We start from the raw sequence: 24,358 nt of genomic DNA, 5'->3' as shown, positions 1-24,358 counted from the left end.
GGACGGGCGGAAGGATCCCGGTTCGAGCCCCCGGCTCCCCAACTGCAGGGGAGTCGCTTCACAAGCGGTGAAGCAGGTCTGCAGGTGTCTGTCTTTCTCTCCCCCTCTCTGTCTTCCCCCTCCTCTCTCCATTTCTCTCTGTCTTACCTAACAATGATGACATCAATAACTACAACAACAATAAAAAACAAGGGCAACAAAAGGGAAAATAAATATTTTTAAAAAACTGGGGGCCAGGAGGTAGCGCAGTGGGTTAAGCGCACATGGCACAAAGTGCAAGGACTAGCGTAAAGATCTTGGTTTGAACCCCTGGCTCCCCTCTTTCGGGGGAGGGGGGATCTATTCACAAGCGGTGAAGCAGGTCTACAGGTGTCTTTTCTCTCCTCTCTCCCCCCTCCTCTCGATTTCTCTCTGTCCTAGCCAACAACAATGACAGCAACAATAATAACAACAACAGTAAACAACCAGGGCAACAAAAGGAGGAAATATGGCCTCCAGGAGCAGTGAATTCCTAGTGCAGGCACCGAGCACCAGCAATAACCCTGGAGGAAAAAGAAATGAAAAGAAATAATAATAAGAGATAGGGAGAAACAGACACTTGCAGCCCTGCTCCACCACTCATGAAGCTTCCCCCCTACAGGTGAGAACGGGGCCTTGAACTTGGGGCCTTGCACGTGGTAATGTGTGCGCTCAACCAGCTGTACCAAACCCAGCAGCCCAAGAAGACAGTTTCTTAGCTGCCCATGACGGATGTCTGTACACTAACCACCGCCCCCTCCCTGCACCAATTCAAGTTCATCTCCACATTGACAGGGTCCCCGAGTGCCCTGTCTCCCCTGGCCCAGAACCATTGGTTTTTCTGCAATACAGCTTTTTTTTTTTTAAGAAATTTTATTAGATAGGACAGAGAAATCGAGAGGGAGACAGACAAACACCTACAGCCCTGCTTCACTGCCTGTGAAGCTTTCCCCCCACCCCTGCAGGTGGGGATGGGGGCTTGAATCTAGATCCTTGTGCATATGGTAACGTGGTCACTCCTGGGTGCACCATGGCCCAGCCCCTTTTTGTTTTATTATCATGGGAAAGATACAGAGAGAAAGAGCTGAGCCCTGCTCAACTCTGGCTGATGGTGGTGCTGGGGGGGGGTTGAACCTGGGACCTCAGAGCCTCAGGCAGGAGAGTCTTTTTACAGAGCCATGATGCTGTCTCCCCTGCCCAGTGTCACTCTGAAATTTTTGGCGAAGGAAGGAAGGAGAACGGAAGAGGAATAATAGAAAGTTGGTGGCAGGGAGTCGGGCGGTAGTGCAGCGGGTTAAGCGCAGGTGGCGCAAAGCGCAAGGACCGGCGGCGGAAGGATCCCGGTTCAAGCCCCCAGCTCCCCACCTGCAGGGAAGTCGCTTCACAGACAGTGAAGCAGGTCTGCAGGTGTCTGTCTTTCTCTCCCCTTCTCTGTCTTCCCCTCCTCTCTCCATTTCTCTCTGTCCCATCCAACAATGAATGACATCAACAATAATAACCACAACAAGGGCAACAAAAGGGGGGAAAATGGCCTCCAGGAGCAGTGGATTCATGGTGTAGGCACCGAGCCCCAGCAATAACCCTGGAGGGGAAAAAGAGAGAAAGAAAGAAAATAAGAATCGTCACACCTGGGTCTGTCACCATCATCGCCACATTTAATGATTCCCCTTTGCTCATGCCCCCATCTCCCGGGTAGATTGGGGGCATCCCAGCACCTGGAGGCTGCTGGGCTCGAGGCTCCTCTGTGACACTGAGAGGAGCCCCCGCCCAGAGCAGGGGAGTGGCCCTGGCGCCCCCAGGACCAGGGGGAGCCCACCAGCCCATCATGGACCTTCACCTCCTGCAGTCCTGGGATTGGATCAGGGGGTGGCAGGCTCGAACCACACGGCCTGGTAGATAGTGAGGAGTGAGGAGATGGTACCCAGCAGCCCGAGCAGCCAGGGCGGGAGGCGGCCGGACCAGAGCAGGCCTCGGGGCAGCCAGTGGACTGAGATGGCCAGGTCCGCCACGTTGCTCAGGAGAGACAGCAGTTCTGCAAGCACCTGCGTCTCTAACACCTTCCGCGGGCTCCGGGGTGGCCGGCTGAGGGTGAAGAGGGCAAGAGAGGCTCTAGGGGTGCAGGCAGAGGGACCTCCAATCTCTCCCAGTAACCATGGAGTTGGCCCTGACCCTCCCACAGAGCCCCATGGAGGGTGGGCAGGGCTGTGGGTCTCTCCTCTCGCAGCACCATGCACAGCACCCAGGGAGCCCATGGAGGGTGGGCAGGGCTGTGGGGGTCTCTCCTCTCTCAGCACCATGCACAGCACCCAGGGAGCCCCATGGAGGGTGGGCAGGGCTGTGGGGTCTCTCCTCTCTCAGCACCAGGCACAGCACCCAGGGAGCCCATGGAGGGTGGGCAGGGCTGTGGGGGTCTCTCCTCTCTCAGCACCATGCACAGCACCCAGGGAGCCCCATGGAGGGTGGGCAGGGCTGTGGGGTCTCCTCTCTCAGCACCATGCACAGCACCCAGGGAGCCCCATGGAGGGTGGGCAGGGCTGTGGCGTCTCTCCTCTCGCAGCACCATGCACAGCACCCAGGGAGCCCCATGGAGGGTGGGCAGGGCTGTGGCGTCTCTCCTCTCTCAGCACCAGGCACAGCACCCAGGGAGCCCCATGGAGGGTGGGCAGGGATGTGGGGTCTCTCCTCTCTCAGCACCAGGCACAGCACCCAGGGAGCCCATGGAGGGTGGGCAGGGCTGTGGGGGTCTCTCCTCTCTCAGCACCATGCACAGCACCCAGGGAGCCCCATGGAGGGTGGGCAGGGCTGTGGGGTCTCCTCTCTCAGCACCATGCACAGCACCCAGGGAGCCCCATGGAGGGTGGGCAGGGCTGTGGCGTCTCTCCTCTCGCAGCACCATGCACAGCACCCAGGGAGCCCCATGGAGGGTGGGCAGGGCTGTGGCGTCTCTCCTCTCTCAGCACCAGGCACAGCACCCAGGGAGCCCCATGGAGGGTGGGCAGGGCTGTGGGGTCTCTCCTCTCTCAGCACCAGGCACAGCACCCATGGAGCCCATGGAGGGTGGGCAGGGCTGTGAGGTCTCTCCTCTCTCAGCACCATGCACAGCACCCAGGGAACCCCATGGAGGGTGGGCAGGGCTGTGGGGGTCTCTCTCAGCGCCATGGACAGCACCCAGAGAGCCCATGGAGGGTGGGCAGAGCTGTGGGGTCTCTCCTCTCTCAGCACCAGGCACAGCACCCAGGGATCCCCATGCAGGGTGGGCAGGGCTGTGGGGTCTCTCCTCTCTCAGCACCATGCACAGCACCCAGGGAACCCCATGGAAGGTGGGCAGGGCTGTGGGGGTCTCTCCTCTCTCAGCGCCATGGGCAGCACCCAGAGAGCCCCCATGGAGGGTGGGCAGGGCTGTGGGGTCTCTCCTCTCTCAGCACCAGGCACAGCACCCAGGGAGCCCATGGAGGGTGGGCAGGGCTGTGGGGTCTCTCCTCTCTCAGCACCAGGCACAGCACCCAGAGAGCCCATGAAGGGTGGGCAGGGCTGTGGGGTCTCTCCTCTCTCAGCACCAGGCACAGCACCCAGAGAGCCCCCATGGAGGGTGGGCAGGGCTGTGGGGTCTCTCCTCTCTCAGGTCTCTGACCCAGGGCCACGATCAGTGCTGATGTGGTTAGGCTGCACTCCAGGCATACTCCACACCAAGGTCCGTCTGGTTATTTTTATCTTTGGGGGGTGGAGGAGGGCTGCCATTGGGGTTCAGACGCTGCATGTGGCCGCTACTCCCTGAGGCTATTTTTTTCTTTCCTCCAGACAAATGATGAGAAATGGGGAGAGAGAGACACCTGCAGCCCTGCTCCACTGCTCAAGAGAGACACCCCAGCCCTGCACTGCTGCTTGTGAGGCTTCCCCATGTAGTTGCCAGGGCTCCAACCTGGGCCTGGCATAGGGTCAGCCCAGAGAGAGATGTGGCCCTCCTGTTTCCTGTCTGTGGGGCCTTGCACGTGCCTCAGTTTTCCCACCTGTATACCACCCATCTGGAGGGGCTGTGAGGCCCCATCTGGCCAGCACTGGGATGGTGGGGTGACTGGTGGCCCCCAGGGACCAGGAGGAAGGTTCTCATACCCGATGAGGGTCTCTGGTGGCTGCCTCAGCTTCTGTCTCAGCTTCACCACCATCCACAGGGACCTGGGGGAAGGGGACTTAAGGACATGGGGCAGGCAATGAGGGGATGGGGGGGACTCTGCCTCGTGACACCCAGGGAGGCCTATGCAGGGTGGGCAGGGCTGTGGGGTCTCTCCTCTCTCAGCACCATGAACAGCACCCAGGGAGCTCCATGGAGGGTGGGCAGGGCTGTGGGGTCTCTCCTCTCTCAGCACCAGGCACAGCACCCAGGGAGCCCATGGAGGGTGGGCAGGGCTGTGGGGTCTCTCCTCTCTCAGCACCATGCACAGCACCCAGGGAGCCCATGGAGGGTGGGCAGGGCTGTGGGGTCTCTCCCCACCCTTTCCTCCCTCTGTAAAATTATCAGAAAATTGGCCCAGGGAAAGCCACTCTTTGGTAGTACCATGCATGTCTTAGCCCTGAGTTCTGTGTATTGAATGGTAATACGGCTGGGGAGACAGCATAATGGTTATGCAGACAACTTCCATGCCAGAGGCTCCATGGTGCCAAGTTCAATCCCGGACACCACCAGTGAGCTGTGCTCTGGTTTCTCTCACTGTACCTTGTGTTTGTTTTTTTATTATCTTCATTTATTTGTTGGATAGGACAGAGAGAAATTGAGAGGGGAGGGGAGATAGAGAGGAGAGAGACAGACACCTGCAGCCCTGCTTTGCCACTTGCAAAAAGCTTTCCCCCTGCAGGTGGGGATCAGGGGGGGGCTCAAAGCTGGGTCCTTGTGCGCTGTAATATGCTCTCAACCAGGTGTGCACCACCCCGCCCGCATGTCTTTCTCTTATTAAAATACATAAAATAATAATAAGGTGTTGGAGGGCAGGTGTGGTGCCTCTGGTTGAGTGCACGTTACAATGCACAAGGATCCAGGTTTGAGCCCCCAGTCCCAACCTGCCGGGGGAAAGCTTTGCAAGTGGTGAAGCAGGGCTGCAGGTGTCTCTTTCTTTCTCTCTCTCTCCCTCTCTCCCTCTCTTTCCCTCTCTCTCCCTCTCTCTCCCTCTGTCTCCCTCTCTCTCCCTCTCTCTCCCTCTCTCCCTCTGTCTCCCTCTGTCTCCCTCTCTCCCTCTCTCTCCCTCTCTCCCTCTGTCTCCCTCTCCCTCTCTCCCTCTCTCCCTCTCTCTCCCTCTCTCCCTCTGTCTCCCTCTCCCTCTCTCTCCCTCTCTCCCTCTCTTTCCCTCTCTCTCCCTCTCTCCCTCTGTCTCCCTCTCTCCCTCTCTCTCCCTCTCTCTCCTTCTCCCTCTCTCCCTCTCTCTCTTCCTCTCTCACCCTCTCCCTCTCCCTCTCTCTCTCTGTCTCCCCTCCCCTCTCAATTCCTGACATCTCTATTCAACAAATAAATAAAGACGTTAAAATAAAATTACAAGCAGTGGTCCGGGAGGGAGGTGGTGCAGTGGTAAAGCTTTGGACTCTCAAGCAGGAGGTCCTGAGTTCAATCTCCGGCAGCACGTGTGCCAGAGTGATGTCTGGTTCTTTCTCGTATCTTTCTCATAAATAAATTTTAAAAAATCTTTTTTAAAATAATAAAATTAAATTAAAATTAAATCAAAATAGGGAGTCAGGCGGTAGCGCAGGTGGCACGAAGTACAAGGACCAGCAGAAGGATCCCGGTTCGAGCCCCCGGCTCCCCACCTGCAGGGGAGTCGCTTCCCAGGCGGTGAAGCAGGTCTGCAGGTGTCTATCTTTCTCTCCCCCCCTCTGTCTTCCCCTCCTCTCTCCATTTCTCTCTTTCCTATCCAGCAACAGCGACATCAATAACAGCAACAATAATAGCTACAACAATGAAAAAATAAATAAATGTATTAAAAATAAATAAATAAATAAAATAAAATAAAGTAAAAGCAAAAAGGTGTTGGGCAGTGATGCGCCAGGAAGAGCGCACATACTGCCGTGCACAGGAACTAGCATGACTGGTGCTGCAGGTGTCTCGCTCTCTCCCCACTTTTCGAACCCCAGCAATAACCTTGAAGGCAAAAGAGAGACAGAGAAAGACCACAGAGAAACTGGAGAGACCAGAGGGAGGAACGAGAGAGAGAAAGATGCTATTTCTGTCCTGATAGGGAAAAAAAGAGGAGAAAAAAAAAAAGGGCCACTGGTGGGCAAGGAGACAGATAGCATGATGGTCCTGCAAAGAGACTTGATCTCCTCTCCTCTCAATTTCTGGCTGTCTCTATCCAAAAAATAAATAAAGATAATAAAATAGTTTTAAAAAAAAACTTATAGGGGTAGGGTGGTAGCGCAGCGGGTTAAGTGCACTTGGCGCAAAGCGTAAGGACCGGCATAAGGATCCCGGTTCGAGCCCCCGGCTCCCCACCTGCAGGGGAGTCGCTTCACAGGCGGTGAAGCAGGTCTGCAGGTGTCTGTGTTTCTCTCCCCTCTCTGTCTTCCCCTCCTCTCTCGATGTCTCTCTTTCCGATCCAACAACGACATCAACAATAATAATAACCACAGCAAAGCTAAAACAACAAGGGCAACGAAAGGGGGGAAAAATGGCCTCCAGGAGCAGCGGCTTCATGGTACAGGCACCGAGCCCCAGCAGTAACCCTGGGGGCAAACAAAAGCTTATCAAAAGAAAAGAGACCCCCAGCCCCACAGCTCCCTCCAATACGGGCTTGGAACCATGAATCATGCAGGAGAGCTGCTGTCTTACCGGGCGACCCCTAGCAGAAGAGAGAGGCCCCAGAAGGCCGTGCTGAGTGTCCACCAGCGGGTAGAGTCCAGGCGTAAGACACCGGCGTCGGAGGCCCAGGCCAGATGCTCACAAGGGTAGTACAGCTGGTCGGCTGCGTTGCCCAGGACGGACACACAACGGACAAAGATATCCTCCTCCTGTGGATGTGGTGAGGGGGGTGGCAGGGGGAGGCTGACTCCTCTCACTCGGGCCCCCAGGGGCTCCGTCAAGCCCTGGGGGAGCCTCACACCCTACACCCAGCCCAGAGACAGATGCACCTTGGATCAAGTGCAAATGAAGTCCTTTTAGGGCCTGGGTGGCGGCACACCCGCTTGAAAACACACATTACAGCGCACAAGGACCAGGGATCAAGTCCCTCCCCCCGCCCCCAGCTCCCATCCTCTGCAGGGTGGAAGCTTCACGAGCAATTGTGCAGGGCTGCAGGTGTCTCTCTGTCTCTCTCCATCTCTCTCTCTCCCTCTCCTTTCCTCTTTCTGCCCCTATCCAAAATAAAATTTGGAAAAGAAGGGGCCAGGTGGTGGTGCAGCTGGTTAAGCGCACATGTTACAGTGTGCAAGGACCTGGGTTCAAGCCCCTGGTCTCTACCTGCAGAGGGAAAGCTTCCCAAGTGGTGAAGCAGGGCTGCAGGTGTCTGTCTCTCTACCTTTCTATCTACCCCTTTCTTCTCAATTTCTGGCTGTTTCTATAAAAAAAAAATATATACAGATAAAAAAATTTAAAAACCGTAATCTTGGGAGTCAGGTGGTAGTGCAGCAGGTTAAGCACATGTGGCGCGAAGTGCAAGGACCGGTGTAACGATCCTGGTTGGAGCCCGTAGCTCTCCACCTGCAGGGGAGTCGCTTCACAGGCGGTGAAGCAGGTCTGCAGGTGTCTGTCTTTCTCTCCCCTTCTCTGTCTTCCCCTCCTCTCTCCATTTCTCTGTCCTATCCAACGACAGCAACAATAACAATAATAATAACCACAACAATGATAAAACAACAGAGGCAACAAAAGAGGAAAACATGGCCTCCAGGAGCTGTGGATTCGTGGTGCAGGCACCGAGCCCCGGCAATAACCCTGGAGGCAAAAAAAAACAATTGTAATTTTACAATCTTGTACCAAACTATTAATAACTAAAAAAATCTGGAAAAGAAGGCACTAATTCGTTTTTTAAAATATTTTATTTATTATTGGAGAGAGACTGAGAGGAATTGAGAAGGGCGGGGGAGACAGAGAGGGAAAGAGACAGAGAGACACCTGCTGCCCTGCTTCACCACTCATGAAGTTTTCCCCCTGCAGGTGGGGACCTGGGGCTCGAACCTGGGTTCTTGTGCACTGTAACATCTGCGCTCAACCAGGGGCACTGCAACTCAGCCTGACTCAAAGAGATTTTTTTCTAATAATATATATATATGGAGTCGGGCGGTATCACAGCGGGTTAAGCGCAGATGGTGCAAAGCACAAGGACCGGCAATAACCCTGGAGGCAACAACAAAATATATATATTTGCTCCTGGAGGCCATTTTTTCCCATTTTGTTGCCCTTGTCGTTGTTGTGCTTGTTGTAGTTGTTTATTGTTGTCATAGCTGCCGTAGTTGTTGGATAGGACAGAGAGAAATGGGAGAGAGGAGGGAAAGACGGGGAGAGAAAGACAGACACCTGCAGACCTGCTTCACCGCCTGTGAAGCGACTCCCCTGCATGTGGGGAGCCGGGGGCTCGAACCGGGATCATTACGCCGGTCCTTGCGCTTCGGGCATGTGTACTTAACCCGCTGCGCTCCTGCCAGGCCCCCGCTAATACATATTTTTTAATGAGGTCATTTTAGTAAACTCTCTGGGAACAGTTACAGAGCAGCTAGGAGGTCCACCAGGGAGAACCCCCAACTTTGCAGTAGGGTTGCTGGCTGGTTTGCTGTAATTTTTTAGAGAAAGATAGTCAGAGACCCCAGCCCTGAGGCTTCTCAAACCTTGGGTACACGCACATGGCAAGGCACTGCTTTATCCAGGTGAGCTATTTTGCTGGCCTAGATTTGTTATTATTATCATCATCATCTTCATTTGCCCTCCAAGTCCTAGCTGATAGTGGTGCTGGGGATTGAATCTGGGACCACAGAGCCTCAGGCAGGACAGTCTTCTTGCAGAACCACTCTGCTGTCTCCCTAGCCCTGCCTTCTTCTTGTTACTTTGTAAGAACTCTTTACATATGTAGGATTTTTAAAAAATATTTTTTTATTCCCTTTCATTGCCCTTGTTGTTTTATTGTTGTAGTCATTATTATTCTTGATGCTGTCGTTGTTGTTAGGACAGAGAGGAATGGAGGGAATAAGAGAAGACAGAGAGAAGGAGAGAAACAGAGGCACCTGCAGACCTGCTTTACCCACCGCCTGCAGGTGGGGAGCCGGGGGCTCGAACCGGGATCCTTAGGCCAGTCCCTGCGCTTTGCACCACGTGCGCTTAACCCGCTGCGCTACCACCCGACTCCCTTGTGGGATTTTTTTTTTTTTTTAAGTTTTTGTCTTTTATTTTATTTACTTATTACTGAATAGAGACGAAAAAAAACTGAGAAGTTAGATTAGGGGAAGATAAAAAAGAGAGAGAGACAGACACCAGGAGCCCTGCTTCACCACTCATGAAGCTTTGCCCCTACAGATGTGGACCTGGGACTTCAACCCAGGTCCTTGCGCACTGTAATGTGTGCACTTAACCAAGCATGCCACTGCCTGGCCCTGGCATTATTTTTTTTATCCAGAGCCCTGCTCGGCTCTGGCTGATGGTGGTGCTAGGGACTGAACCTGGGAACCTCAGGCAGGGAAAGTCTCTTTGCATAACCATTATGCTATCTCCCCAGCCCCAGATTTATTCTTTAATGATGATGAGAGAGAGACAGAGACAGACAGACTTCACAGGGCAAAGCAGCTGACTAGCCAAGCAAGCTAGTTCACCAGCGGAGAAGGAGGAGAAGGAGAAGGAGAAGAAGAAAAAGAAGAAGAAAGCAAAAGCCTTAAAATCCTAAAATGGGTCCAGGAGGTGGCGCAATGGATAAAGCACTGGATTCTCAAGCATGAGGTCCCGAGTTCAATCCCTGGCAGCACATGTACCAGAGTGATGTCTGGTTCTTTCTCTCTCCTTTCTTTCTCATAAATAAATAAAATCTTAAAAAAAAAAAAACACGAGTAAAAGATTAAAAAAAAAAAATCCTAAAATGGGGAGTCGGGCGGTAGCGCAGCGGGTTAAACGCAGGTGGCACAAAGCGTAAGGTCTGGCTTAATGATCCCGGTTCGAGCCCCCGGGCTCCCCACCTGCAGGGGAGTCGCTTCACGGGCGGTGAAGCAGGTCTGCAGGTGTCTCTTTCTCGCCCCCTCTATCTTCCCCTCCTCTCTCCATTTCTCTCTGTCCTAGCCAACAAAAACGACATCAATAACTACAACAACAATGAACAACAAGGGCAACAAAAGGGAAAATTTAAAAAAACGGCTTCTATCAAGAACGAGCCTTGTGGGAAGCCTCGGATTTGACCCCACATAGAACAGGAGAGCAAGAAGGACCCAAAAAAGGAGTCAAGACTTCATGACTAGTAGGGGAAGACAGCACAGTCGTTTTGCAAAAAAGACTTGCCTGCCTGAGGCTCTGCGGTCCGGGTTCAATCCCCAGCACCACCATCAGCCAGAGCTCAGCAGGGCTCTGGGGTCTCTCATCTATCAAGTTTTCTTCCTCTCTGTAGCTCTCTCAGCCAGGTAAATATATATCACATTTCATTTACATTCCTTTTTTCTTAAATAGAACCAGAGAGAAATCAAGAGGAGAGACACCTGCAGCCCTGCTTCACCCACTAGGTGGGGCCTGAGGACTTGAACCTGGGTCCTTGTGCATTGTAACATCTGTGCCCAACTGGGTAGACCACCATCCAGCCTTATAAATAAAATAATAATAATGAAAAAAAAATAGGCCAGGGGCCAGGTGGTGGCTGAACACACACACATATTAGCATGCACAAGGACCCGGGTTCAAGCCCCCAGTCCCCACCTGCAGGAGGGAAAAGCTTTACAAGTGGTGAAGCAGGGCTGCAGGTGTCTCTCTGTCTCTCTCCCTCTCTATCTCCCCCTTCCCTCTCAATTTCTGTCTCTATCAAATATAAAATTATTTTTAAAAATATAAGAAGACACCCCCGGCTCCCCACATCCACACACACACCATCTAAGCCCTGGGAGGGACCCCCCCATCTATTACCTGCGCCCCCAGGCCGTACTGCTTGGTGTAGAGAAACATGGTGAGGTCATCAAAGAGCCTCAGGACGGTCCTGCAGTGGCTGAGCTGGGATGACAGTGTCAGCAGGCGGGTCCCTGTGTCCGAGCCAGGACTCTGAGCCACCAGGACCCCGCCCACCAGCTGACAGCAATACCCCAGCATCCGGATCTGGGGGGGCAGGGAGGACCAGGGTTGTCAGCATGACTCAGCTCAGGAATCACCACCCCAAGCCCCTAAAAACCCAGCCCATGGGGTGAAGATGATGACATGGAGCAGGTATAAGAGCCTAAGTTGAATCCTGAGGGGGCACAAGGGATAAAGCATTGGACTCTCAAGTGTGAGGTCCTGAGTTCAATCCCCAGCCTTGCATGTGACAGAGCTCTGCTCCTTTTATTTTTTTTATATAAAATCTTAAAACCTTTACTTGTTTACGGATAGATACAGCCAGAAATTGAGAGGGAAGGGGGTGACAGAGAGGGAGAGAGACACCTGCAGCCCTGCTTCACCACTCGCAAAGCTTTCCCCCTGCAGGTGGGGACCAGGGGCTCGAACCTGAGTCCTTGAGCACTAGAACATGTGCGCTCAACCAGGTGTGCCACCACTTGGCCCTGGAGGCTCTGCTTTTTTCTCTCTCTGTCTCTGTATCTCTCTGTCTCTTTTTTATCATCTTTTTGTGTGTGTATCTTTATTAGATTCTGGCTGTTAGAGACAGCCAGAAATCAAGAGGGAAGTGGGAGATAGAGAGGGAGAGAGACAGACACCTGCAGCCCTGCTTCACCACTTGCAAAGCTTTTCCCCCTGCAGGTGGGGACCGGGGGCTCAAACCTGGGTCCTTGTGCACTGTAATGTGTGCGCTCAACCAGGTGTGCAACAACTGCCTCCCACTTTTTTTTTACCAAAGCCCTGCTCAGCTCTGGTTGATGGTAGTACGAGGGACTTTGGAGCCTCAGGCAGAAGAGTTTCTAGAACCATTATGTGATCTACTCCCAACCTCCCTCTCTCATTCATGACAGATCTTAAAAGAAGGGGAGTGGTCCAGGAGGTGGCAGTGGATCTTAAAAGAAGGGGGATAAAAGGAGGCCAGGTGATGGTGCACTTGATAGACTCACGTTTACCCCCACCTACAGGAAGGAAGAAGCTTCACGAGGAATAGAGTAAGGTTGCAGGTGTCTCTCTGTCTCGGCCATTAATTTTAGTGTATTAATTTTATTTCATTATCACTAATTTTATTTATTTATTAACCTCCTGCCCTATCTTTTTTTTTCTTTTTTCTTTTTTGTAAAGATTTTTGTGTATTAATGAGAAAGACAGGAGGAGACGGAGAAAGAACCAGACATCACTCTGGTCCATGTGCTGCCGGGGACTGAACTCAGGATTTCATGCTTGAGAGTCCAATGCTTTATCCATTGGGCCACCTCACCTCCTGGACCACACTCCCCCGGTCCTCTCAACTTCTCTATCCTATCTTTAAAAATAGTAATAAGGAAAAAATGGTCACTGGAAGCAGTGTGGGCACTGAACCTCAGTGATAGCCCAGGTGGCAATAGAAATAGAGATGGGGTCGGGCGGTAGCCCAGCGGGTTAAGCGCACATGGGGCAAAGCGCAGGGACCGGCAGAAGGATCCCGGTTCGAGCCCCCGGCTCCCCACCTGCAGGGGAGTCGCTTCCCAGGCGGTGAAGCAGGTCTGCAGGTGTCTGTCTTTCTCTCCCCCTCTCTGTCTTCCCCTCCTCTCTCCATTTCTCTCTGTCCTATCCAACAACGACGACATCAATAACAACAATAATAACTACAACGATTAAAAAAACAAGGGCAACAAAAGGGAATGAACAAATAGTAACAAAAAAGTAGCACTGGAGCTGCAGAGAGAGCGCAATGGTTATGCAAAAAGAGACTCATGGGAGTCGGGCTGTAGCACAGCAGGTTAAGCGCAGGTGGCGCAAAGCACAAGGACCGGCATAAGGACCCCGGTTCGAACCCCGGCTCCCCACCTGCAGGGGAGTCGCTTCCCAGGCGGTGAAGCAGGTCTGCAGGTGACTGTCTTTCTCTCCCCCTCTGTCTTCCCCTCCTCTCTCCAGTTCTCTCTGTCCTATCCAACAACAACAACATCAATAACAACAACTACAACAATAAAATAACAAAAGGGAAAATTTTTAAAAACTTTAAAAAATAAAGCCTAAATCAACACTGTTGATTTATAATTTTTTTCCCCCTTTCCCTCCTCTCTCTCTCCTCCCCCCACTTCCTCTCTTACCAGAACCCTGCTCAGCTCTGGCTGATGGTGGTGCAGAGGATTGAACCTGGGACCTCAGAGCCTCAGGCAGGAGAATCTTTTATGACTTTCAATATGCTGTCTCCTCTGCCCTGGATAGCCATGATGCTGTCCCCCAGGCTGTGTCTTTTTCTTGTTGATTTGTAAGAACTCTTTACATATGTGGCGTTTTTTTTCTTTCTTCTTTTTTGCTGGGGCTCACAGCCGGCAGGAATCCACGGCTCCTGGAGGACGTATTTTTCCCATTTTGTTGTCCTTGTTGTTACACTTATGGTTGTTGTTCTTATTATTATCATTGCTGTTGTTGTTCCTTAAGACAGAGAAAAATGGAGAAGAGGGGAAGACAGAGAGGAGGAGAGAAAGACAGACACCTGCAGACCTGCTTCACCGCCTGTGAAGCGACTCCCCTGCAGGTGGGGAGCTGGGGACTCAAACCGGGATCCTTAGCCGGTCCTTGTGCTTTGTGCCACGTGCGCTTAGCCCGCTGTGCCACAGCCCGACTCCCTCTTCCTTTCTTACTTTTTCTTTTATAAATACATTTTAATTTTTTTTATATTTATTTATTCCCTTTTGTTGTCCTTGTTTTATTGTTGTAGTTATTATTGTTGTTGTTATTGACGTCATCATTGTTGGATAGGAAAGAGAGAAATGGAGAGAGGAGGGGAAGACAGAGAGGGGGAGAGAAAGACAGACACCTGCAGACCTGCTTCACCACCTGGGAAGCGACTCCCCTGCAGGTGGGGAGCCGGGGGCTCGAACTGGGATCCTTATGCCGGTCCTTGTGCTTTGTGCCACCTGCGCTTAACCTGCAGCACTACCGCACGACTCCCCCTTCCTTCCTTTCTTTTTTAATATTTATTTATTTCCTTTTGTTGCCCTTGTTGTTTTATTGTTGTAGTCATTATTGTTGTTGTCATTGTTGGATAGGACAGAGAGAAATGGAGAGAGGAGGGGAAGACAGAGAGGAGGAGAGAAAGACAGACACCTGCAGACCTGCTTCACCGCCTGGGAAGCGACTCCCCTGCAGGTGGGGAGCCGGGGGGCTCGAACCGGGATCCTTATGCCGGTCCTTGTGCTTTGCGCCACCTGCGCTTAACCCTCTGCGCTACAGCCCGACTCCCCCCTTTCTTTCTTTCTTTCTTAACCAGAGTACTGCGTATTGCTCAATTCTGGCTGATGACGGTGTAGGGAACTGATCCTGAACTCATGGAGCTTCAAATGTCAAAGTCCTTATGCAGAACCAATGTGCTGTTACCTTTTAATTTTTCTGCAAAATTCTCCTGTTCCCAGTGATACCTGCTTTCAATCTTAACTGGAAATCGTACGGGTGGGGGGCGGGGGGAGGAGGAACAGGGCGGTGCACCTGGTAGACAGGTAAAGTGCACCGGACCAGCACAAACCCCACCCCCACCTTCAGGGGGAATGCTTCAGGAGTGAAACAAGGCTGCAAGTGTCTGTCTCTCTGTCTCTCTCTTTTTCTGTCACCCCTTTCTCTACATCTCTTTGTCCGACCAAAGAAAAGAGAAACAGAAGGGAAAGGGGGAGGATGCGCCTAACAACGACGACATCAAAAACAACAATAATAACTACAACAAGGGCAACAAAAGGGAAAAATAAATAATAAAAAGCTTTCCTGTCTGAAACTCTGAGGTCCCAGGTTCAGTTCCCAGCACCACCATCAGCCAGAGCTGAGCAGTGCTCTGGTAAAAATAATAATAATACAGAGTTGGCCAGTAGCACAGCGGGTTAAGCGCAGGTGGTGCGAAGCACAAGGACCAGCGGAAGGATCCTGGTTCGAGCCCCCGGCTCCCCACCTACAAGGGAGTTGCTTCACAGGCCATGAAGCAGGTCTGCAGGTGTCTGTCTTTCTCTCCCCCTCTCTGTCTTCCCCTCCTCTCTCCATTTCACTCTGTCCTGTCCAACAACAAGGATATCAATAACAATAATAATAATAACTACAACAATAAAACAAGGGCAACAAAAGGGAATATTTTTAAAAAATTAAAAATAGTAACAGTAATTCTTTTTTATGTGTTATTTATTGGGTAGAGGCAGAGAGAAATTGAGAGGGAAGGAGGAGAGAGGGAGAGACCCGCAGCCCTGCTCCACCACTCATGAAGATTCTCCCCAGCCCCTGTGTCCTTGTGAATGGTAATGTGTGTACACCACTGCCAGCTATTATCAGTAATATCCATTTTATTTATTTATTATTGGACAGAGACACACAGAAATTGAGAGGAGATAAGGAGACAGAGAGACAACTGCAGCCCACTTATAAACTCCCCCACTGTCAATGGGGGCCAGGGCTTTGAACTTGGGTCCCTGATCACTGTAATGTGAGCGCTTAACCAGGTGTGCCACTGCCTGCTTATTATTATTATTATTATTATTATTATTATTATTATCCCCCCTGAAAGCTATTTGACTTTAAAAATATTTTATTTGTTTTAAATTTATTTATTTACTCCCTTTTGTTGCCCTTGTTTTTTTATTGTTGTTGTTGTTATTGATGTCGTCATTGTTGGATAGGACAGAGAGAAATGGAGAGAGGAGGGGAAGACAGACACCTGCAGACCTGCTTCACCACCTGGGAAGTGACTCCCCTGCAGGTGGGGAGCCGGGGCTCAAACCGGGATCCTTACTCCGGTCCTTGCGCTTTGCGCCACCTGCGCTTAGCCCGCTGCGCTACCGCCCGCCTCCCTTATTTATTTTTTAACAAAAATTAGATGTAGAGGGAAAGATACCGAGAAAGAGAGGGAGCAAGAGACCAGAGCCCTGCTTAGCTCTGGCTGATAGTAGTGCTGGGGATTGAACCTGGGGCTTCAGATCCTCAGGAATGAAAGTCTTTGCAGAACCATTACCTTATCCCGTCTGCTCAAGCCTCCTTTTTTTTTTTTCCTTTCAGTTTTCAGCTTCTCATGAAGCTTTCCCCCTGCAGATGGGGACCAGGGGCTTGAACCTGGGTCCTTGTGCACTGTAATGTGTGCGCTCAACCAGGTGTGCCAGTGGCTGGCCCTCAATTTTCAACTTTTTTTTTTTTTGCCTCCAGGGTTATTGCTGGGGCTCAGTGCCTGCACCATGAATCCACTGCTCCTGGAAGCCATTTTTCCTCCCTTTTGTTGCCCTTCTTGTGGTTATTATTGTTATTGCTGATGTTGTTCATTGTTGGGATAGGACAGAGAGAAATGGAGAGAGGAGGGGAAGACGGGGAGAGAGAGACAGACACCTGCAGACCTGCTTCACCGCCTGTGAAGCGACTCCCCTGCAGGTGGGGAGCCGGAGGCTGGAACTGGGATCCTCATGCTGGTCCTTGCGCTTCGCGCCACGTGCCCTTAACCCGCTGCGCTACCACCCAACCCCCCAATTTTCAACTTCTAAAGACATCGCATTAGGGGCCTGGAGAGGCCTAGCAGAGCACACAGACATGGTCATATTTGAGAATCTGGGCTGGGATCCCAGAACTAAAGAGGAACATCAAGAAGAGACGTAGGCATGGTCCAGGAGCAGTGGAGCTGCTGTGGTGCTTCTCCTCTCTCTCTCTCTCTCGTTTTTTTGTTTTTAAATCCTTATTTATTTATTGGAAAGAGACAGCCAGAAATTGAGAGAGAAGGAGGTGACATGAATGGAGAAAGACAGAGAGACACCTGCAGACCTGCTTCACCACTCGCAAAAGCTTTCCCCCTGCAGGTGGGGACCGGGGGTTCGAACCCGGGTGCTCGTGCACTGTAGCATGTGCGCTCAACTAGGTGCGCCACCGATGGGCCCCGCTCTCATTTTTTGCCTCCAGCGTTATTGCTGGGGCTCGGCACCAGCACTACAAATCCACTGCTCCTGGCAGCCATTTTCCCCCCCATTTTAATGGACAGGACAGAGAGAAATTGCAAGAGAAGGGGGAGATAAAAGAGGGAGAGAGAACCTGCTTCACCGCTTGTGATATGTCCTCACCCCACCCCCCTGCAGGTGAGGAGCCAGGGCCTGGAACCTGGATCCTTCCACTGGTCCTTGTGCTTTTGTCTTGATGACATCTGGCTTTGTGTTGTGGAGCCAGGGCCTCGCACATGTGCGACCTGACTGCTCTGACTGCTTCATTCAGAGACGGGGAGAGAGAGAGAGTGTGTTTTCATTTCGAGTTCTAGCACCTAGGTCGTGTGCCTGGCAAGGCGCTGACTATACCTGATGTGCTCTCTCTCCAACCCAGAACTAATGTTTTTTTCTTTCTTTCTCTCTTTTTTTTTATATATAGAATTTATTTATTTAGGGAGTTGGGCGGTAGCCCGGTGGGCTAAGCGCACATGATGCGAAGCGCAAGGATCCCAGTTCCCCTCCTCTTGCCAGCAGGATGCCGACCAGACTTCCCTGGACAGACGACCCCACCAATGTGTCCTGGAGCCCTGCTTCCCCAGAGCCCTGCCCCACTAGGGAAAGAGAGAGACAGGCTGGGAGTATGGATCCACCTGCCAACACCCATGTTCAGCGGGGAAGCAATTCCAGAAGCCAGACCTTCCACCTTCTGCATCCCACAATGACCCAGGGTCCATAATCCCAGAGGGATAGAGACTAGGAAAGCTATCAGGGGAGGGGATGGGATACGGAGATCTGGTGGTGGGAATTGTGTGGAGTTGCACCTCTTTTATCCTATGGTTTTGTTAATGTCTCCTTTTTAAAATTAATTTTAAAAAGTCATGTGTGCCGTGGCCTACCCCCCCCCCCCCAATTTATTATTTCTCTCCAGAAGAGAAGCACACTTTAGTGTTAGTTGTGAAAGTCTGAGGTCCTGAATTCCATCCACCGGCATCACAAGTGTCAGAGTGATGCTCTGATGTGTTCTCTCTCTGTGATAAATAAATGGAGTTGTTTTTTTTTTTAAAGAACTTATTTCTCCTGCTTTTAGCCCCTCCATGGTTCTTGAAACCTTCTTTTCTTTTTTTTTTTCTATTTATTCATTCTATTTGATAGGACAGAGAGAAATTGAGAGGGGAAAGTGAAAGGAAGAAAGCAAGAGCCATTTGCAACACTGTTTCACTGTGAAGCTTCCCCCTTGCAGTTAGACACGGAGAGCTTGAACATGGGTCTTTTGTACATGGAAATGAGCATTTTTTTTTTTTTTTTTTTTTTTTTTTTGGGCAGGGAAGCTGTATTTATTCAGGAACGGAAATGAGCATTCTACCCGGTGCACTGTCACTGCCCGGTCCCTTGAAACTTCTTAAGAGTGTGAGGGCTAGCAAGTCCGGCGGTAGCGCAGCGGGTTAAGCACAGGTGGCGCAAAGCACAAGGACCGGTGGAAGGATCCCGGTTCGAGCCCCCGGCTTCCCACCTGCAGGGGAGTCGCTCCACAGGCAGTGAAGCAGGTCTGCAGGTGTCTATCTTTCTCTCCCCCTCTCTGTCTTCCCCTCCTCTCTCCATTTCTCTCTGTCCTATCAACAACAACAGTGATAAAACAAGGGCAACAAAAGGGAATTGAAAAAATAAAATAGTGTGAAGGCTAGGTAGACAGGATCATGGTTATGGGAGAAAAAATAAATAAAGACTGGGGCTAGTTGGTGGTGCACCTGGTTAAGCGCTCACAGTACAGTGCATAAGGACCTAGGTTCAAGCCCCTGGTCCCCACTTGTAGGGGGAAAATTCCATGAGTGGTGAAGCAGGTCTGCAGGTATCTCTCTGTCTCTTTCCCTCTCTACCTCCCTCTTGATTTCTCTCTGTCTCTAGCAAATAAATAAATACAGATAATAATAATTTTAAAAAAAGACTTTCAAGTCTGAGAGACCAAAGGTCCCAGGTTCAGTCCCGAGTACCACCATAAGTCAGAGGTAAACAGTACTCTAGTAATGCAAAGGAGAAATAAAGAAAAGTGTGACCGGCCAGGAAGTGGTGGTGCACCTGGTTGAGCACACATGTTACAATGCAAAAGGACCCGGTTCAAGGCCCTGGTCCCCACCTGCAGGGGGGAAGCTTTCCAAGTGGTGACGCAGGGCTGCAGGGGTCTCTCTGTCTCTCTCCCTCTCTATTTCCCCCTCCCCTCTCACTTTCTGGCTGTCTCTATCCAACAAATAAAGATAAAAGAAATTTTAAAAAGGAAAAAAGAAAAGTGTGAGAGTTGAGTTCAACCTCTCCCTTCTACTGTAAGAGAGAGAGAGAGAGACTGCAATACAGATATATATATATATGGAGAGAGAGAGAGAGAGACTGCAATACAGATATATATATATATATGGAGAGAGAGAGACTGCAATACAGATATATATATATATGGAGAGAGAAAGAGACTGCAATACAGATATATATATATATATATATATATGGAGAGAGAGACTGCAGTACAGATATATATATATATATATATATATATGGAGAGAGAGAGAGACTGCAATACAGATATATATATATATATATGGAGAGAGACTGCAATACAGATATATATATATATATATATATATATATATATATATATATATATATATGGAGAGAGAGAGAGAGAGGCACCAGAGCCCTGCTCAGCTCTGGCTGATGGTGGTGCTGGGGACTGAACCTGGGTCCTCAGAGCCACAGGCAGGAAAAGCCTTTTGCAAAGCCACTATGCTATCTCCCCAACCTTCTAACTAACTGGTGAAAATAAGCCTTTAAAAGGTGATTTGGGGTGGGGATAGATAGCTTTATGGTTCTGCAAAGAGACTCTCCTGCCTGAGGCTCTGAGGTCCCAGGTTCAATCCCCTGCACCACCATCGGCCAGAGCTGAGCAGGGCTCTGGTGTTTCTCTCTGTCCCTCTCTCTGCATATCTCTCAAAAATAAAATAAATAAAAATAAAAAAAGATGATTTGGAGTGGGATAGATAGCTTTATGGTTTTCTGCAAAGAGACTCTCCTGCCTGAGGCTCTGAGGTTCCAGGTTCAATCCCCTGCACCAACATCGGCCAGAGCTGAGCAGGGCTCTGGTAATAATAATAACAACAACAATAATAATAAATAAAAGATGATTTGTGAGGTTAGGGAAACAGCATCATGGTCCTGAAAGAAATGCCTGAGGTCCCAGGTTCAATCCCTGAGCAGGGCTCTGGTCTCTGTATCTCACTCATTAAACTAATAATAATAAAATCTTGGAAAGATTAATAAATTGTAAAAGACCCAGGCTTGCAAGACATTGTGCAGGGATGAACTGCAGTGCCTTTTCCAAGATCTCCCATGTCCAAGGCTGAATTAGTTGACATGACCTAAGAGTCCAGCAAAAGGGGATCTGATTTTTTTCTGGGGCGGGGGGGGGGGGGGGGGGGGGTGAAGGCAAGAGAGAAGCTGTCCAGCCCCGGGGCCCAGCTCCGCCCTCGGGACCCCCCCCAGTGGTGCCCCCCGGGGGAGGTGGGGGGCGATGACGGGTCCCGGAAGTGCCTCCACGTCACCTCCCGGGGACAAAGGGCAGCAGCCCGGCGAGCACGAGGGTCCTCGGCGATGGGGTGTGGGGGGGAGTGCCCCCGAGCGTCAACCGCCCCCGGTCTGGCTGGCCTCGATTTCCCCTCGTCCGGGGTGAATCCGGCCGCGCTCCGCCCCAGGCTCACCAGGCGGTCCCGGCCCCTGTACGACTCCAGCGCCGACGCCAGGCTGCTCAGCGCCGCCATGGCAACTCCGCCGTGACGTCATCGCTCTGCGCCGGGGTGTGGCCAGGAGTATGGGGCGGGGCCTTCGTGGGGGCGTGGTCAGCTGGAGGCCGAGCGGGAGGGGCGGGCCCTGCGTGGGGGCGTGGTCAGGCGGGTGGGAAAGGCGTGTAGGGGGCGTGGTCACCGGTGGCGGCGAGCGTGAGGGGCGGGGCTGTGCGGAGTGGGCGTGGTCATGTGGGAGCCCCCCCCCGCGTATATATAGCGGAAGCCTGCGACCTGGAGCGGGAATCAAGCGCCCTCCTGATGTTCTGTGCAGGCGCGGCCAAGGCTCTTTGTGTGTTCCCCGTGCGAGTGATGGGAATGCCGGGTTTGCAAAGAGTGGGGTCCTTGCCTGTGATCCATCCTCCCCCCCAAAAAGGCTCCTCTGGGACCCAGGAGTACAGAAGATCTTTCAGCTCTCTGCACTCTGCTGGCCGTTTAGAACTACCTTTCAGGGGGCTGAGAAGACAGCAGAGTGGTTCTGCAAAAGACAACTCCTGCCTTGAGGCGCTGAGGTCCCAGGTTCAGTCCCCAGCAGCACCATAAGTCAGAGCTGAGCAGGGCTCTGGTAAAAACAAACAAATAAAATAGATTAAAAAAAAAAAAGATCTGGGAGGTGGCACAGTGAATAAAGAATTGATTGGACTCTCCAGCACAAGGTCTTGAGTTAAATTGCTGGTATCGCATATGCCAGAGAGAGAAGTTGCTTCTTCCTTCCTTTTGACTCTAAGTAAATGTTTGTTTTTTTTTAAATGGCTCTCAGGGTGGGCCCAGATGGTGGTCCATTAGGTAGAGCACACATTTTACAATGAGCAAGGACCTAGGTTCAAGCCCCTGATGCCCACCTGCAGGGGGGAAACTTCATAAGCAGTGAAGCAGAGCTGCAGGTGTCTCTCTGTCTCTTTCTCCCCTTCTATCTCCCCTTCCCTTCTCAATTTCTCTTATCAAAAAGGTAAAGAAAAGAAAATCAAGGGTAGGGGTAGATGGCATAATGGTTATACAAAAAGACTGTCATGCCTGAGTCCTAGATTCAATTCCCTGCACCACCAAAAGCCAGAGCTGATAAGTACTTTGGAAAAATAAATAAATAAACAAAAATTAATTAAATAAAAATAATTGTTTTTCAGTATTTCAGAACAATATTCCAAGAACATTAAGCTCCAAGCCCTGATTTTTTAAAAAAATATTTATTTATTAATGAGAGGAATAGGAGAGAGAGAAAGAACCAGACATCACTCTGGTACATGTGCTGACGAGGATTGAACTCAGGACCCCATGCCTGAGAGACCTGAGTTTTATCCACTGTGCCATCTCCCAGACCACCCAAGCCCTGATTTTAAGGAGATCTAGCATGTGTGTCTGTGGTATCTAGTCTAATGCATTTTAAAATATATTTTATTTTAATTTTTATATTATTAATAGCATTGTTATTACTTTTATCAGAGCCTGCTCAGCTCTGACTGATGTTGGTGCTGGGGACTGAACCTGGGACCTCAGAGCCTCAGGCAGGAGAGTCATTTTGCAGAAACATGATGCAGTCTCCTCAGCCATAAAGCTGTTTATTTTCATTTTCTTTTTTCCAGAAATGCCCCAGATCTTTTGAGAAGAATAGATAAGGATCAGGTAACCAGAGAAACTACAGAAAAGGGTAAATAGGTCACCAAGAAAGAGGCGATCAAGAGTTACCCTTTCAACTAAGGCAAGTATAAACCTATGGGTCTACATCAAATTAAAAAGCTTCTGCACAGCAAAAGAAACCACTACCCAAACAAAGAGACCCCTCACAGAACGGGAGAAGATCCTTACATGCCATATACCAGACAAGAGTTTAATAATAAAAATATATAAAGAGCTTACCAAACTCAACAAGACAACAAATAACCCCATCCAAAAATGGGGAGAGGACTTGGACAGAATATTCACCACAGAAGCGATCCAAAGGGCTGAGAAACACATGAAAAAATGCTCCAAGTCTCTGATTGTCAGAGAAATGCAAATAAAGACAGCAATGAGATATCACTTCACTCCTTTGAGAATGTCCTACATCAGAAAAGGTAACAGCAGCAAATGCTGGAGAGGGTGTGGGGTCAAAGGAACCCTCCTGCACTGCTGGTGGGAATGTCAGTGGGTCCAACCTCTGTGGAGAACAGTCTGGAGAACTCTCAGAAGGCTAGAAATGGACCTACCCTATGACCCTGCAGTTCCCCTCCTGGGGATATATCCTAAGGAACTCAACACATCCATCCAAAAAGATCTGTGTACACATATGTTCTTGGCAGCACAATTTGTAATAGCCAAAACCTGGAAGCAACCCAGGTGTCCAACAACAGATGAGTGGCTGAGCAAGTTGTGGTATATATACACGATGGAATACTACCCAGCTATTAAAAATAGTGACCACCATTTTCAACCCATCTTGGATGGACCTTGAAAATATCACGTTGAGTGAAATAAATCAGAAACAGAAGGATGAATATGGGATGATCTCACTCTCAGGCAGAAGTTGAAAAACAAGACCAGAAAAGAAAACACAAGTAGAACCTGAAATGGAATTGGCGTATTGCACCAAAGTAAAAGACTCTGGGGTGGGTGAGTGGGGAGAATACAGGTCCATGAAGGATGATAAATGACATAGTGGGGGTTGTATTGTTAAATGGGAAACTGGGGAATGTTATGCATGTACAAACTATTGTATTTACTGTTGAATGCAAAACATTAATTCCCCAATAAAGAAATAATCTTTTTAAAAAAAGTTGAAAAACAAGATCAGAAGAGAAAACACAAGTAGAACCTGAACTGGAGTTGGCATTATTGCACCAAAGTAAAAGACTCTGGGGTGGCTGGAGCGAGACAGGTCCTGGGAAAGGATGACAGAGGACCTAGTGGGGGTTGTATTGTTATGTGGAAAACTGAGAAATGTTATGCATGTACAAACTACTGTATTTACTGTTGAATGTAAAACATTAATTCCCCAATAAAGAAATTTCAAAAAAAAAGTTACCCTTACAAGCATTTTTTGTGGCTTCTGAGTTCCATGAAATAGGCAGGTATTGCCTAGGTAAGGAAAAAAGAAATTGCTTTTGGAGAAGTTGAAGTACTAGCTGACATCGTGGGGGCTCCCAGCTTTGACCCCTGGCACTACAAAAACCTGAGTGACGGGTGCTGGGCAGTAGCGCAGTGGGTTAAGCACAGGTGGCGCAAAGTGCAAGGACCGGGATAAGGATCCCGGTTCAAGCCCCCAGCTCCCCACCTGCAGGGGCATCCCTTCACAGGCGGTGAAGCAGGTCTGCAGGTGTCTGTCTTTCTCTCCCCCTCTCTGTCTTCCCCTCCTCTCTCCATTTCTCTGTCCTATCCAACAATGACGACATCAATAA

The 24,358-nt window shown here is 50.4% G+C and overlaps 1 protein-coding gene across 2 annotated transcripts; it reads right to left on the bottom strand.

Moving 5' to 3' along the window:
* Positions 1-832: 832 nt before the first annotated feature.
* On the bottom strand, positions 833-20,996 carry PEX11G (peroxisomal biogenesis factor 11 gamma). Of its 2 annotated transcripts, XM_060181629.1 has the most exons (6): positions 20,907-20,996; positions 11,075-11,260; positions 6,827-7,005; positions 4,129-4,191; positions 1,856-2,100; positions 833-1,600 (listed from the first exon to the last, which is right to left on the bottom strand). In XM_060181629.1, the coding sequence occupies exons 1-5, from the start codon at positions 20,964-20,966 to the stop codon at positions 1,878-1,880; spliced, it is 711 nt and encodes a 236-aa protein (XP_060037612.1). In that variant the 5' UTR covers positions 20,967-20,996; the 3' UTR covers positions 833-1,600; positions 1,856-1,877. The 2 variants fall into 2 exon arrangements, with proteins under 2 accessions (XP_060037612.1, XP_007532898.1); XM_007532836.3 differs by lacking the exon at positions 833-1,600 and having other exon boundaries at positions 1,652-2,100.
* Between the last annotated feature and the right edge of the window lie 3,362 nt (positions 20,997-24,358).

The sequence above is a fragment of the Erinaceus europaeus genome, chromosome 23, assembly GCF_950295315.1.
Source record: "Erinaceus europaeus chromosome 23, mEriEur2.1, whole genome shotgun sequence".
NCBI lineage: Eukaryota > Metazoa > Chordata > Mammalia > Eulipotyphla > Erinaceidae > Erinaceus > Erinaceus europaeus.
Note: the sequence above shows the minus strand (reverse complement) of the source record. Positions and strands in the feature narration are given on the sequence as shown.